This window comes from Panthera pardus, unplaced genomic scaffold, assembly GCF_024362965.1.
Source record: "Panthera pardus isolate Hobbes unplaced genomic scaffold, ASM2436296v1 HiC_scaffold_16, whole genome shotgun sequence".
In the NCBI taxonomy this organism is placed as follows: domain Eukaryota; kingdom Metazoa; phylum Chordata; class Mammalia; order Carnivora; family Felidae; genus Panthera; species Panthera pardus.
This window is the reverse complement of record NW_026526721.1, coordinates 38,337,091-38,350,588: the sequence shown is the minus strand read 5'-3', so window position 1 is coordinate 38,350,588 and position 13,498 is coordinate 38,337,091. Positions and strand designations below refer to the sequence as shown.

General features: G+C 34.7%; 1 protein-coding gene across 2 annotated transcripts in view; it reads right to left on the bottom strand.

The window, feature by feature from the left end:
• The window catches only part of CADM2 (cell adhesion molecule 2), a 336,787-nt gene that overhangs the window by 174,982 nt on the left and 148,307 nt on the right, over positions 1 to 13,498 (bottom strand). For both annotated transcript variants that reach the window (XM_053903225.1, XM_053903226.1), the window contains exon 4: positions 11,067 to 11,204. In XM_053903225.1, the coding sequence (XP_053759200.1) occupies positions 11,067 to 11,204 (138 nt within the window). The remainder of the gene's footprint in view (positions 1 to 11,066; positions 11,205 to 13,498) is intronic.

Here is a 13,498-nt window from a genome sequence, read left to right as displayed (position 1 = left end):
CTCAGATCATGTCAACATGTACAACTTGTGGGCAGTTGTTAATTTGTTACCATTTTTTTTGTGTAGTAGATTTCTTTTCTTTTTTTTAAAAAAAATTAAAGGTTTTATTTAAATTCTAGTTAGTTAAGATATACTGTAATATTGGTTTCAAGAGTATAATTTAGTGACTCCTCACATATAACACAACAGTGCTTATCACAAGTGCCCTCCTTAATACCCATCACCCAGTTAGCCCATCCCCTGCCCACCTCCCCTCCATTAATCCTCTCTATAGTTAAAAAAGTCTCTTATAATTTGCCTTTCTCTCTCTAATCCTCTTATCATCACTCTCCTGCAAAACTGAAGATGTCATTGGTCTAACCGCTGAATAACTGGGCAGTTTCCATTTTGGACAAGTACAAAAGTTGGAGATAAATCATCGACAATTGGGAATCAGACACACTACGTGCAAATAAATAATCTTTATCTCATGCAGTTCTATTGTTTTATTATCTTTTTCCACTCTTATTGACTACTATTGATTGTTACTTCTTTTCTTTTACTCAGATTTATATTTACCCTGTACTTGCCCTTTGGTTCTTCCCTTAACTATTTTCCTGAGGCATAGCAATCCTTAGTGCAGCCCAACTATATCAGAGTTCCCTGTATCAGAACTTCCCAAAGGTGGGAGTCCAGATACATTTAGCTGTAGATAAAAAGGGAGAGAGAAGATTGGCAATATCATTTTTAAAAAGGCTAATTAAAAATTACTGATTTAGGGGTGCCTGGATGGTTCAGTCAGTTGAGTGTCTAATCTTGATTTCGGCTTAGCTCATGATCCCAGGGTCATGGGATCCAGCCCCATATCGGGCTTTGCACTAAGTGTGGAGCCTGATTAAGATTCTCTCTCTCTCTCTCTCTCTCTCTCTCTCTCTCTCTCTCTCTCCCTCCCTCCCTCCCTCCCTCCCTCTGCCCCTCTCACCAATTTGTACTCTATCTCTACAAAAAATAAAAATAAAAATAACTGAATTAAAAATACATCAAACTGTTAAATCTTTTTTTTAAATTCATACATGATCATTTCATATAAAACTCATAAAGAAAAGAACATAATTACAAATTATAATTATCAGGAAAATTGAAATTATGAAATTGTTTCATGTCATACAGAGGCAAAAAATAAATTTTAAATATAAACTGATCAAGAAGAGAAATATAGTTTTCTTCTGAAAAAATAGCAAGAAATCAGAGATGAAACAATTTATAAGAATAAATAATGGAAGATACTTGAAAGATCATATAGTAGAATACTTTATGGGTCAACATTGTAAAAACACATGAGTATAAAAATGAAGTCAGAGGGTGAATTCCAGAATAACCAGCATAAGGGACTCTGGAGACTCCCTCTCCAGCAAAATAACCAGAACTGGTGAAAATTATTTAAATGCACACACATTTATGTGCTAATTGTGCTAAAATATAAAAATTGTGCTAATAGTATACAGCAAATCAAGAAACAATTATTCAAGGAAATCTATTAAATATTAGTGAGAATAGATATGATCTGTGGTATTTAGGACATGACCTGCTCCCTACTTCACTCCACCTCTAACTCAGCACAAAGGAAGCTTGCCTCCTGGCGAATGTCTCCAAGAAGAGGGGACTCCTCTTTCTCACCAGCTCCCTTTCAAAGACTTCAGTATTTTCCCTGTGGAGCCAGGTGGCCTCACTCCCATATTCCTCTCACTTCTGCTCGTCATTGAAGAGGCCCAATTCCATCTGAGTGTGGCTGAGAGGTTGGGGATCTGTTCCTCTACCCAATCCAGACTCATGGGCCAAGAATTCAAAGACCTTCATGGCTTTCACCCCAGTTCACTCATAGAGTAGACTTTTCAAGCCAGAGAGGCAAGTCGTAAAAACCAGTCTACAGCCACTCCCCCAGGACCCTGATCATCAGAGTGAGTGTCACTTCAAAAGATGTAAAATATTATGTCAAAGTAAGTATAGGCACATTTCACTCTTATTCATGTATATCCCCTTAAGTTCATTATATCACCTTAAAATAAACAAACAGAAAAAAATTAAAATGTACTGCCATTAAGTAAAACTATTATTTAAAGTTTTCAGGGAAAAGTATGGAAAAAAAAAGAGAGTTGCACAAAGAGAGAACCCCAGAGATCTCTTATCCAGTATTCAGCAAAGTAGGTACTGAACGCTGTATCTATGGGAGGAAACTGAGGCTGGGGTAAAAACCAACTAAAAGGATTGGATGAAATAGTACATGATACTCACACAGGGCTGGGAATATGCCTGTTTTAACCAATCTGACTGAAAAATCTTGTAACTGGTACACTGGGCACTCAGAAGGATTTTACCTTCCGTGGTAACAAGAAAACAATAATTCCTAGAATAAATGCCGCTCTGCCCTTGCCTAAGAACATTTTAGAAACTCTGAAAGGATTAAACTCTTTCTAAGTAACTTAACCAGAAGGAAGCTTAATAAGATTTATACAAGTATGAGAATATTCTGCACCAAAAGGTAAAATTCACAATGTCTGCAACCCAATCAAAAACTGCATTCAAAGAAGCGGAAAAATGCTATCTATAATGAGATCAATCAATCTATTGAAACTGACCTAGAAATAATACAGCTCAGAGAAATAAAAGGTAAGGGCATTGAAAACACAAAATAACTCAAAATACATTCAAAACGTACACATATGAAGTTTATGAAAGTAATTCTTTGTGATCTTGGTGTTAGGAAAAAAAAATACATATAGCAAACACCAAAGCATGATTCATAAAAGTAACAAATAAATAATGATAAAATGGAAAAGCTGGACTTCATAAAGTAGTACAGCCACTTTAGAAAACAGTTTGGAAATGTCTTCTTAAAACTGAACATATGTCTGCCATATGACTCGCTCATTCTGCTCCTAGTCATTTATCCAAGGAAAATGAAAGAATATGTACACAGAAAGACTTATACACAAATGTTCATGACTGCTTTAATACAATAGCCCCAAACTATAAACAACCCAAATGTCTATCTCTAGATAAATAAACAAATTAAGGTATAGATCCACACAATAGAATACTTATCAGCAATATATATGTAACAACATGGATGAATCTCAAAATATTTATGCTAAGAAAAATCAGAGGGAAAAGAATATTAAATGAGTCTAAAAACTCTAGAAAATGTTAACTAATCTATAATGACATAAATGAGAACAGTGGCTGTGATTTGAGCATGAAATGAGGAGTGGGGGAGGAAAGGATTATTAAAGAGTATGAAAAAACTTTAACAGATGATGAATATGTTCATCAACTTGATTGTGGTAAGGATTCATTTCTATATACACATGTGAAAATATATCAAACTGTCCACTTCAGATATGTGTATATTGTTTTCTATTATATCTCAATAAAGCTATTTTTAAAAAATAAAAATATTAAAAAGGAAAGTTTTTCAATGGTTTTTTTGGTGATTATTTGCTTTCATCAACCATTCACACTTATATGAAACAATTGTTTTATCTCTTTCCATAAGATGTCTCTTTTTTAAATAAATTTTTTGTTAATGTTTATTTATTTTTGAGAGGGAAGGGGAGAGAGCACAAGTGGGGTAGGGGCAGAGAGAGAGGGAGACAGAGAATCCCAGGAAAGTTCCACACAGCCAGCGGTACCCACAAACATACTTGACATACTTGAACCCACAAACCTTGAGATCATGACTTGAGCTGAAGTCAGACGCCCAACCAACTGAGCCACCCATGCGCCCCTAATGTATCTCATAGTGTAGCCTGCAGCATCTCGAGGTAATATCTTAACAGCATTCAGAAACCTCCAAATTTTGCATGTTCTTTTCTCACACAGACATACACACCCCACATACGAGTATTGTTAACGCTATTTTCTTTCATCATTTAATACATGTCCAGCATGATCCAGATTTAAGTGGCAAGGACATTTCCAAAGTGGTAAGTATAAACACAAAAACATGAAAAAACCCTAATTTATGGTTTACAAGTTTAAATGTTAATACTTTCAGTTAATCCTTATCATACATGATGCAGGGACTTTAAACTCAGGGGACACAAATCTTTCCTTTTTATTTTCTTTTAAGTTTAGCTTCAGAAAATTCACAATCCCCGTGTTACATGTTAATATTACTCTCATTCAAATTAAAGTTTTATAAAACTGATATTAAATGAAGCTTTAGGCCAAATCTAGTTTTGCACTACCAAACAGAATATTTAAATTAAATATATAATCTACCATTTTTAAAAGTAGATTTCATAGAATTCAATGCAAAACAACAAAAAAACAAGAAACAAAAACAAACGTGGTCAAAGAATACTGCTAAGATGTTGGCTAAAGGAATTTTTGCACTAATTCTCAGAAATGTTAACATGCTAAAGTATATTTGGACTTAGTTTTAGAGAATTTCCTTGTAAGAACAGACTTAGAATGTACATGGAATATTAAGAGTTTCTTTCTAAATTTAGTAGACTGGAATCCCCTTCCTTTTTTCCTTGAATACTTATTAATACTTGCCTTAGTAGTCTCTAATCCTATGCATTCTCAAAAAATAGCTAAGGATCACCAGAGGTACTTAATAAATATTAGGATTTCTAGGTCTGACATCGAGGAATTCTAATTTTAAAAGTCTGCATTAAGACCAGGAATCAGCATTTTTTTTAAGGGATTGGCATTTTTTTTTAAACTAGAACCTCAGCTGATTCTAATCCAAATAATATAAAGGCTACTTTTTGAGAAACACAGAGTTCAGAAATTCACTCTCATGCTTCCAAATGCTGAAAAATTATTTACTAAGTAGTCTTACAGTAAAATTACACTATGTTTGCAATGAGCTTTTGCATTATTTTTGATTGACATTACACTGAATGTCAAAAAACCTGTTTGCATGGAGAAACACAGCTAAAGCTAACTTAAGCTTGATGGTCAAACATTTGAAACACACAATGTATAATAAATAAATAACACTTGTAGAATGCAGGCAATACTATTAGGCACTGACAAGCTTCAGTGACTCACCACAAAGTCAGGCTTTGCTGGATATGCACATCCTTCAGTGCATAATTCTCATGGTGGGGGCCGTGGGGGGAAGTGCTGCACATATGAAGAGTGATGATTATTTAAAAAGGCTAGAACTGGGGCGCCTGGGTAGCTCAGACAGTTAAGCGTCTGACTTCGGCTCAGGTCATGATCTCGCGGTTCGTGGATTTGTGCCCCGCATAGGTAGGGCTGTGTGCTGACAGCTCAGAGCCTGGAGCCTGTTTCAGATTCTGTGCCTCCCTCTCTCTCTGCCCCTCCCCTGCTTGTGCTTTGTCTCTCTCTGTCTTACAAATAAATAAACATTAAAAAATATTTTTAAAAAAGGCTAGAACCACAAATGTCCCTCATTGTGAGATGATAAACCTTTCTATGGTCAAAACCCCTTTCCTAGACATAAGTCACCTAACTCCAAAAGGCTACTAAGCTTAACTTTTAGATTCTATATAATTATTTCAACTTCAATATTTTAAATATTATCACATATTTATGAAATAATTTTTTCTAATGCCTTTCTTTTTTTTTTAAGTTTACTTATTTATTTTGAGAGACAGTGCAGAAAGGGCAGAGAGAGGAGAAGACAGACAGAATCCCAAGCAGGCTCTGCACTGTCAGCATGGAGCCTGAGGCAGGGTTTGAACTCACAAACCATGAGATCATGACCTGAGCTGAAATTGGATGCTTAACTGACTGAGTCACCCAGCACCCCACCTAATGCCTTTCTTATTTCCATATGCTCATTACTCAAGTCACTCAAACACCCAAATTATATTGTCTTGACTTTTGTTGTTGCTTCATCTGTCAGAGTCATTCATCAAGTTCATCTGCAATTTGACTTATCTTTCAAATTTATGTTCCTGCTTTTTTTAAATTCCATTTTATCCAAGAGGTTAGTGCCTTATTAACTCATGCTTGAAACATCTCTTAAATACTCTTCCAGGCCTCAGATTTCTCCCCAAACTCAAGTGCTAGGTCTTAGAACACTCAAGTCCAATCTTTGCCAGACAAATTATTCTGTTTCTCTAGATCTCAGTTTTCTGTTATTGCTGCAAAACAAATTACCATAAGCTTAATGGCTTAACCAAAACATATTTATTATCTCACAATGTCTGTGGGTTAGGAGTCCAGAGAAGACCTGGCCCTCTTCTCAGTGTCACCAGCTGAATTCAAAGTGTTGGCTGGGACTGTGATTCCCATCTGAGTTTTAGGGTTTTCTTCAAGCTCACTCATTATTGGTAAGTTTATTTCCTTGAGGCTGTATGTCTGAGGTCCCCGTTTTTCATTAGCTGTCACTCAGAAACTGCTTTAAGCAACTAGTGATCACCCACAGTCCTTTGCCACATGACCCCCATAGATAGTTCACAAGAAAGTGGTTTACTTTTTCCAGGCCAGGAGGAGAATTTCCCTCTGACACTTCATTCTTTTATAAAAACCTCAGCTCATTATGTCAGGCTTTCCCTTGACAATCTCCCTTTGATGAACTCAAAAGGGACACATAACTGTATCTGCAAAAATCTCTTTTGCCATATAAGGTAACATGATCACGGAAGTGATACCACAAATACTATATTCACAAGTGCCTTCGACACTCAAGGGGAAGAGATTATACAAGGATGTGGGTCAATGAGCGTTGTCATGGAATTCTGCCTCACACCCTAATGCAAAAGTTAGTTTGCTGGAAACGAAAATCTTAAGATCCTATGATAGTAACTGCTCAAGCTACAAACTAATAAGCTTATACATGAAATAAAACTTAATAAACTTTATAAAAGTTATAAATTTTATAAAATATAACTTCTCAAGGAGCTTGTACATTTAAAAAGGCAATGCTCATCTTTTTCCCACAGTAAATGGCAAATATTGACTTCCTTGCTGCACAGAAGATTAAAAGCTGCAATGAAACCACCTGTGGTTTTGAGTACAGAGCTATCCAGAGGCACCAAAGGGATTTCTGAGTTAGACTCATGGTGGGAGAAGGTTAGATGAAAATTATGTTTCATTCTACTCTGTAAAGCTTATGCAAAAAAAAAAAAAAAGTCTCAGTCATTGCCTACAGAATAAATTCCAAACTCCTTAATATGGAATAAAAGATTTTCCAAGACTGGACTTCCTGTTTACCTCTCATATCTGTATCACACAGAAAGTTTCATGGTTACCTCAAACAGTGCTTTCTTTCCACAGAAGTAATGGTTTCTTTGCTTGGAATTCTCTCCCACCTACCTTCACCCACATCCCCTATGATGAATTTGATTCATTGTTTAAGATCTACTTATTCATTTAACAGCTATTTACTGAGTGCCTGTTATTCATCAATGAATTGTTAAGTCTTTACCTCTCCCACAAAGTGGGGCTGATCTCTGCTTCTTTTTTGGTGCAAAATCTAGAGCCAGTTCATGTATCTATTACTATACCTGTTAAATCTTAGATTTATATGTCCAGCATCAAAATGTGAATACCCTAAAGGAATGATTTTGTTTTACTTGTTTATATTTCTAGGACAAATTCAGGGATTGCTACAATTCATTAATCATGGTTTGCTGAAGATAATAATAATAATAATAATAATAATAATAATAATAATAATAGTAATAACATCTAAAATGGTTTCAGTGATTCCTCATATTGTGAAAACACTTTACACATATTGGCTCAAAACAACCCTTGCAATAGGACGTTTAGGAAAACATTATAATCCTCACTAGTATGTGAGAAAACTGAAGTTCAGAGACAGAGGCAAGGCTTTTATATAAGTTCTTAAGTTTATGTTCTCTATACCAACTCAGTTCCAAACAGGAGCATCAGCATCACTCACACATGTAAGTAACCCAGTGCTAACATATTCTCAGGTTCCAATAGAGTCCTACTTCATCAGAAAATCTGGGGGCAGGGACATATAATCTGAGATTGAATAGGCCTTATAGGTGATGATACCAGCTAAAGTTTGAGAACCAGTGCTCCATAATCAAACAACTTTTATACAGAAACTTGGAAATTATATTCATATGTTAGATTATGATGGAGGAAAAAGAAAAAAAACAGAAAAACGACTCATTTTTCTCAGAAGTCATATCCATTATATAGAGTCTGAACTCAGAAGTCATATCCATTTTATAGAGTCTGAAACTTAACACAATGTCAGTATGCTGAACTGGCCAATGTTTAGTTAAACATAAGAAAATAATCTTCTCTATTGACTGTAATAACTAGGATTTACATCAGTTACACATTCCTCTGTAGATGGAAACATTCTCCACAACTTGTTTATCATCCCTAAAGATATCTTAAATATATCCAGGTCAAAGTTCTTATTTTCTTCATTTGGTTCTTAACTCATGCATTATAGAATTCTTAGTAATCAGGAAGCATTTTAACAATTTCTTATTCAATTTAATTTGATTTGATTTGATTAGCTTATCTTTTCCTATTGCTTTCACCAGGGATTGTCTTTAAAAAGTGTCAAGTGATATTATAGTAAAAATTGTTAAGTGGTAATAGGAAGTCAGATTTTGATCTCTGAAAAGACAGGAGTGCAAGATAAGGATGGAATGGTCCTTTCAGTGAGGAGTGTTTACTGAGGGATTTTAGAGTGAACGTTCACTGAGCATATCTAGAGGACAGCAAGAGAAATGAATGCATTCAGTGCAGAGTACTGCATACCACATATTTGCACATACACCTATAAAAATAGTTTAATGCACTCAGCAAGTCTACCATATAATTGTGAAGACAAACTGTATCAACATGCAAAAAAAGAATTATAAAAAATAAAAAGCGATAGAGATGAACGCAAGTTTAGGCATAGTAAGTGCTCTATGATGGCCACGCATCGGAGAATACAGAAATAAAGGAGGCCTCACTACTTCTGAATGTAGCACAGAACCATATTCTGTATATGGTTTTTGTCTTGATTTCTTTTTCTAGTCTTGACTCAGATGATTTTGTTTCCTTTTCTTTTTTTTGACCTGATGATTTTCAAGTATGATGTTTATAAGATCAAACTTTTCATGTTTTTACATATAAACAAGTCTCCCCCTTATCTAAGATGTAATCAAATCTGTTTGGCATTCAGAGCATAAGCCATACTTGTCAAAAAATAAAGCATTTTCTAAAATTTGAGTACAATATAGAATTCCCGTCAGCTATAATGTTAAAAACAGTCAATCAACATTAATGAAGTACTCGTATGTTAGTCTCGGACCTCCATGAGAATATGAGACAAACCCTCAAAATAAACAAAATGCTAAGAAATTGAGAAGAACCAACAAACTATGTCAGAATTAATGTAGGTAATATAGCAATCGAAGGAGAGTCCTCAAGAACTAACTGGAGCTTTCTCCTAGGCTGAGGAAGTCAGATTTAAAATTTATTGTACAGATTATGGCTTTTGATCAGACGTGCTTAAACAGAAAAGTGGCTGGATGAGATCTTTGTCATAGTATGGTAACTCTAAAAGGAGTGTAGATGGTCCATTTAGCAAAGATCTAACCAAGTCTAGGACATAACAAACATATCCTAAAGGCAGAATTAGAATGGGTGTTCCTGAGTGCTGGCAGAATATATGATCAGGCTTTATACTAACCTGAAAGTTTAACTTAGCATAGCAACATGTCTAACTTGTGTCTTGTGGGCTTGTATTTTTGCAAAATTTGTTTGAGAAAATGTATTTAATAGAAGTTCTGAAACAAAAGTAGTGATTAGTGATAAATTACAAGTAAGTCCTTGTTTGGAGAAAAATATACACAAAGGGTATTAACCTCATAAACCTTTTAATTTCTTAGTAATAGAGACAATCCTATATTATATAATACCTTATATAATAATTACCTCTATATAATGTAGAGCCCTATACAATATAATCTTATACTGTATTATCATATCTGCTGGGCCAGCATGCCCATTAGTAAGAATTATTGTTAATCTAAGATAAGATATTTGAATTACAAATTAAAATAATTGGAGTGGTTTGCATAAACCAATCTCCTAGCGGGTTACCTTTAGAATAATACATAAATTATTACTATGCACATAGGAAACATTTTTAACAATCATCATAAATAATTCTTGGATTTTTTTTTTAAATTTTTTTTAACGTTTATTTATTTTTGAGACAGAGAGAGACAAAGCATGAACAGCGGAGGGTCAGAGAGAGGGAGACACAGAATCTGAAACAGGCTCCAGGCTCTGAGATGTCAGCACAGAGCCCGACGAGGGCTCGAACTCACGGACCGTGAGATCATGACCTGGGCCAAAGTCGGCCACTTAACCGACTGAGCCACCCAGGCACCCCAATAATTCTTGGATTTTAATGTGCATGTGACATCAGGTCCAAGATACCTGTATTGTCACGGGGAAAAACAAACAACAAACAAATAAACACCACTACTAACCTCACGAGGCATCTCCCCTATAAATTTATTTCCCATCTAAAGGTTGTGTGTGTGTGTTTGTGTGTGTAAATTTAGTTGTATGAAGAGCAGAGCTCTACTTAATATTTAAATTACTGTGCATTTTTTCTGAGACAAGTACAGTTTTTACCCCCTGTAGGAACTACTAGTAATCAGTTATTGATGTTTAGCCAAGTTTATCCTTAGAATTTTGTAATTCCAAAAATCAACAAATTGAAGACATAATTCAAGGAATTTCTGTCTGTAATCTAAATACTATAGAGGAGTTTGGAAATAATAGCATCTAACACGTACTTAGTGCTCACTATTGCCACGCATGAATCTTTGTCGTTTTCATACATAACTCCTTCATTTCTCCAACTTTTCCATGATGTATATATTATTGTTAGACTTGTTATACATAAGAGGAAAATGGGGCACACGGAGATTGTATTGATATACCTTCCAGTTACCTAATTTAAGAAATGCATAAATCTGGTTTAAATTACACTTAATCAGAGAGACTATGGTTTGAAAAAGAAAATGTAAAATGTCCCGCATCTAACACTTCATACTAGTTTCAGCACATAAATTGTGACTTGGGAAAATTTTCCTGTTATTTACCTTTAATCTCTTTGTCATTTTTGAACCATCTTATATCAGCTGCAGGTTTACTACCAGATGTTTTACAAGTCAGCTGCATCAAATCTCCCTCCATAACCGGTGATGAAAATCCACTAATTTGAGGCTTCTCAGGAACACCTGAAATTTAAGCAAATGGAGGGAACATCAATCTCCAGAGCTGATTCATTCTTATGACTATTACTTTCACAAAGCTAGAATGGGTTGTTAATTAACAATAACTTCAATAGAAAATAACAGTGTTATATAATAAAATAAACTGCTTAAAATATCTCTATAATCTATAGAGAGATATAAAATTGTGTATATCTACACAAACACATATACATATGTATATTCAGTAGTTCCCTGCCCCCCCTCCCGCCACCCTGGTTATTTGAGGGAGAGACATCGCAAGACCCTCAGCGGACCTGAAACTGTGGATAGTACTGAACACTATATAAGCTATTTTTTTCTCCTATCCATATTACCTATAATAAATTTTAATTTATAAATTAGGCATAGTAAAAGATTAGCAATGATAAATAATGAAATGGAACTATTATAACAATATGCCATAACAGAAGTTATGTGAATGTAGTCTCTCTTGTAAACTATTGTACTATACTTACCCTTCTTGTGTGGATGTGAGAAGTTAAAATGCCTATGTGTTAAGAGGAAGTGAGGTGAATGTTGTAAGCATTGTGCTGTAACGTTAGGCTACTATTGGCCCAACAAGAAGTCAGAAGGAGGATCACCTGCTTACAGACTGAGGTTATTCATGTGTAACTTAAACTGTGGAAGATGAAATCCCGGATGGGGGTGAGGTGGGGAACTATCTTATATATGCAAGTGTGTGTGTGTGTGTGTGTGTGTGTGTGTGTATGTGTGTGTATGTGTATGTGTATGTGTATGTATTATCCAGAAAGCATTTAAAATGAATTTAGTTCCAAGTAGCTTTTAAAGTTTTACCTGCAAAAAATACTCTTTGTAAATCTCAAAAACAGCCATGCAGTATGTCTTAAGACTTATCAGTATAAGGACTTAAGAAGGTAAAGTGTTTGCAATGGGAGAAAAAATCCACAAAGCACATTTCTTTATTCCTTAGCATATTGTGATTTAAATAAAAGAGCACCTTGCGTTCCTGATTTCATAATTCTTAAGGCTTAAAAAGATATTATTATCCTCTATGTACTTTGTTCAAAAATGCATTTTAGAATAAGAGATTTATCAATAACTGCAACAATACTTTTCTGATTCTTACACAGAGGGTTTTGAAGTCATTTGTATTAGAAATGCAATAGTGGTTTTGTGAGGCATGATGTAAATTATCTTTAATGCTAACCACTACTACCTTTTCTAGTCCAAGTCATCCAATGGCTAAGCAGATAACTAATATGCAGAGATAGTACGTGGATGATTTAAATAATAGAAAATGTCATATTTCTTGGGTAATAATATTCTCTTGTTGCCATAGAGGTTTATTAACATTTCTTTTAAAATCATTCAGTAATAAACGCAGACTGAAATATCTTTATTGTACTATTTAATTCAATTTGAAAAGAATAAAATGTAAGAATGTTGGAAATCACCAATAAGAGAAATGCATATTAAAACAATAACAAGAACAACAATGATAAATGACAGGTCAACATTCTCCAATTAGTTGGATTATTTTCTGTTCACATTCGTATGCTTTCTTTTAATCTATGCCATACCATCATTTAATAAGCTGAAATCAACCCATTGTCTATTGTTGGGGTCTCAAGGTGGCTCTCTACAGAACAATACGTTACCTTAGGCAGTTGTTATATTGAAATATTCCATTTTAGTGGATATATTTTGTCTGTAGTGGCAAGCTGATGAAGATTTTTATAAAATAGTCCCAGTGGGACTTGCAAAGAAACATATTTCACATCGCAGGTACAAAACCAATTCACTAGCTGGATTAACTTTAATATTCCTACCTAAGAGAACAGCATGCATTAGTTCTTTTATATGCAATGTTATGCCTTTATCTATAAAAAAGCAGGCAAGCTAGGGCCCCCCCTCCCAAAAAAAATCAATCCTTAAACTCCTCTAACAGTATGCAGGTGTGTTTCAATGAACTGCAGCAATCTCAACTGATTGGGCCATGACGTCTGCGGAATCACAGAGAGCTCTTTGCTGCAACTTTATTTCCTCTGAATCTCTATGAATGTAATGCTTTTTGGTGTCACTTTAACCTTTGGGGAAAAGGCCCAGTATTTAGAAAATAAAACCACAGAGAAGCTACAAGTTACATATAGATTGACATTATGTACTTCACTTAAGAATCTAGAAAACTATAAAATTAAAAGATAAGACACAGAAATGTCAGGGTCATTTAAATGCACCAATATAAACAAAGAAGTCATATTTGAAAGCTATAAGGATTAGAGAAGGCCCCTTTCAAA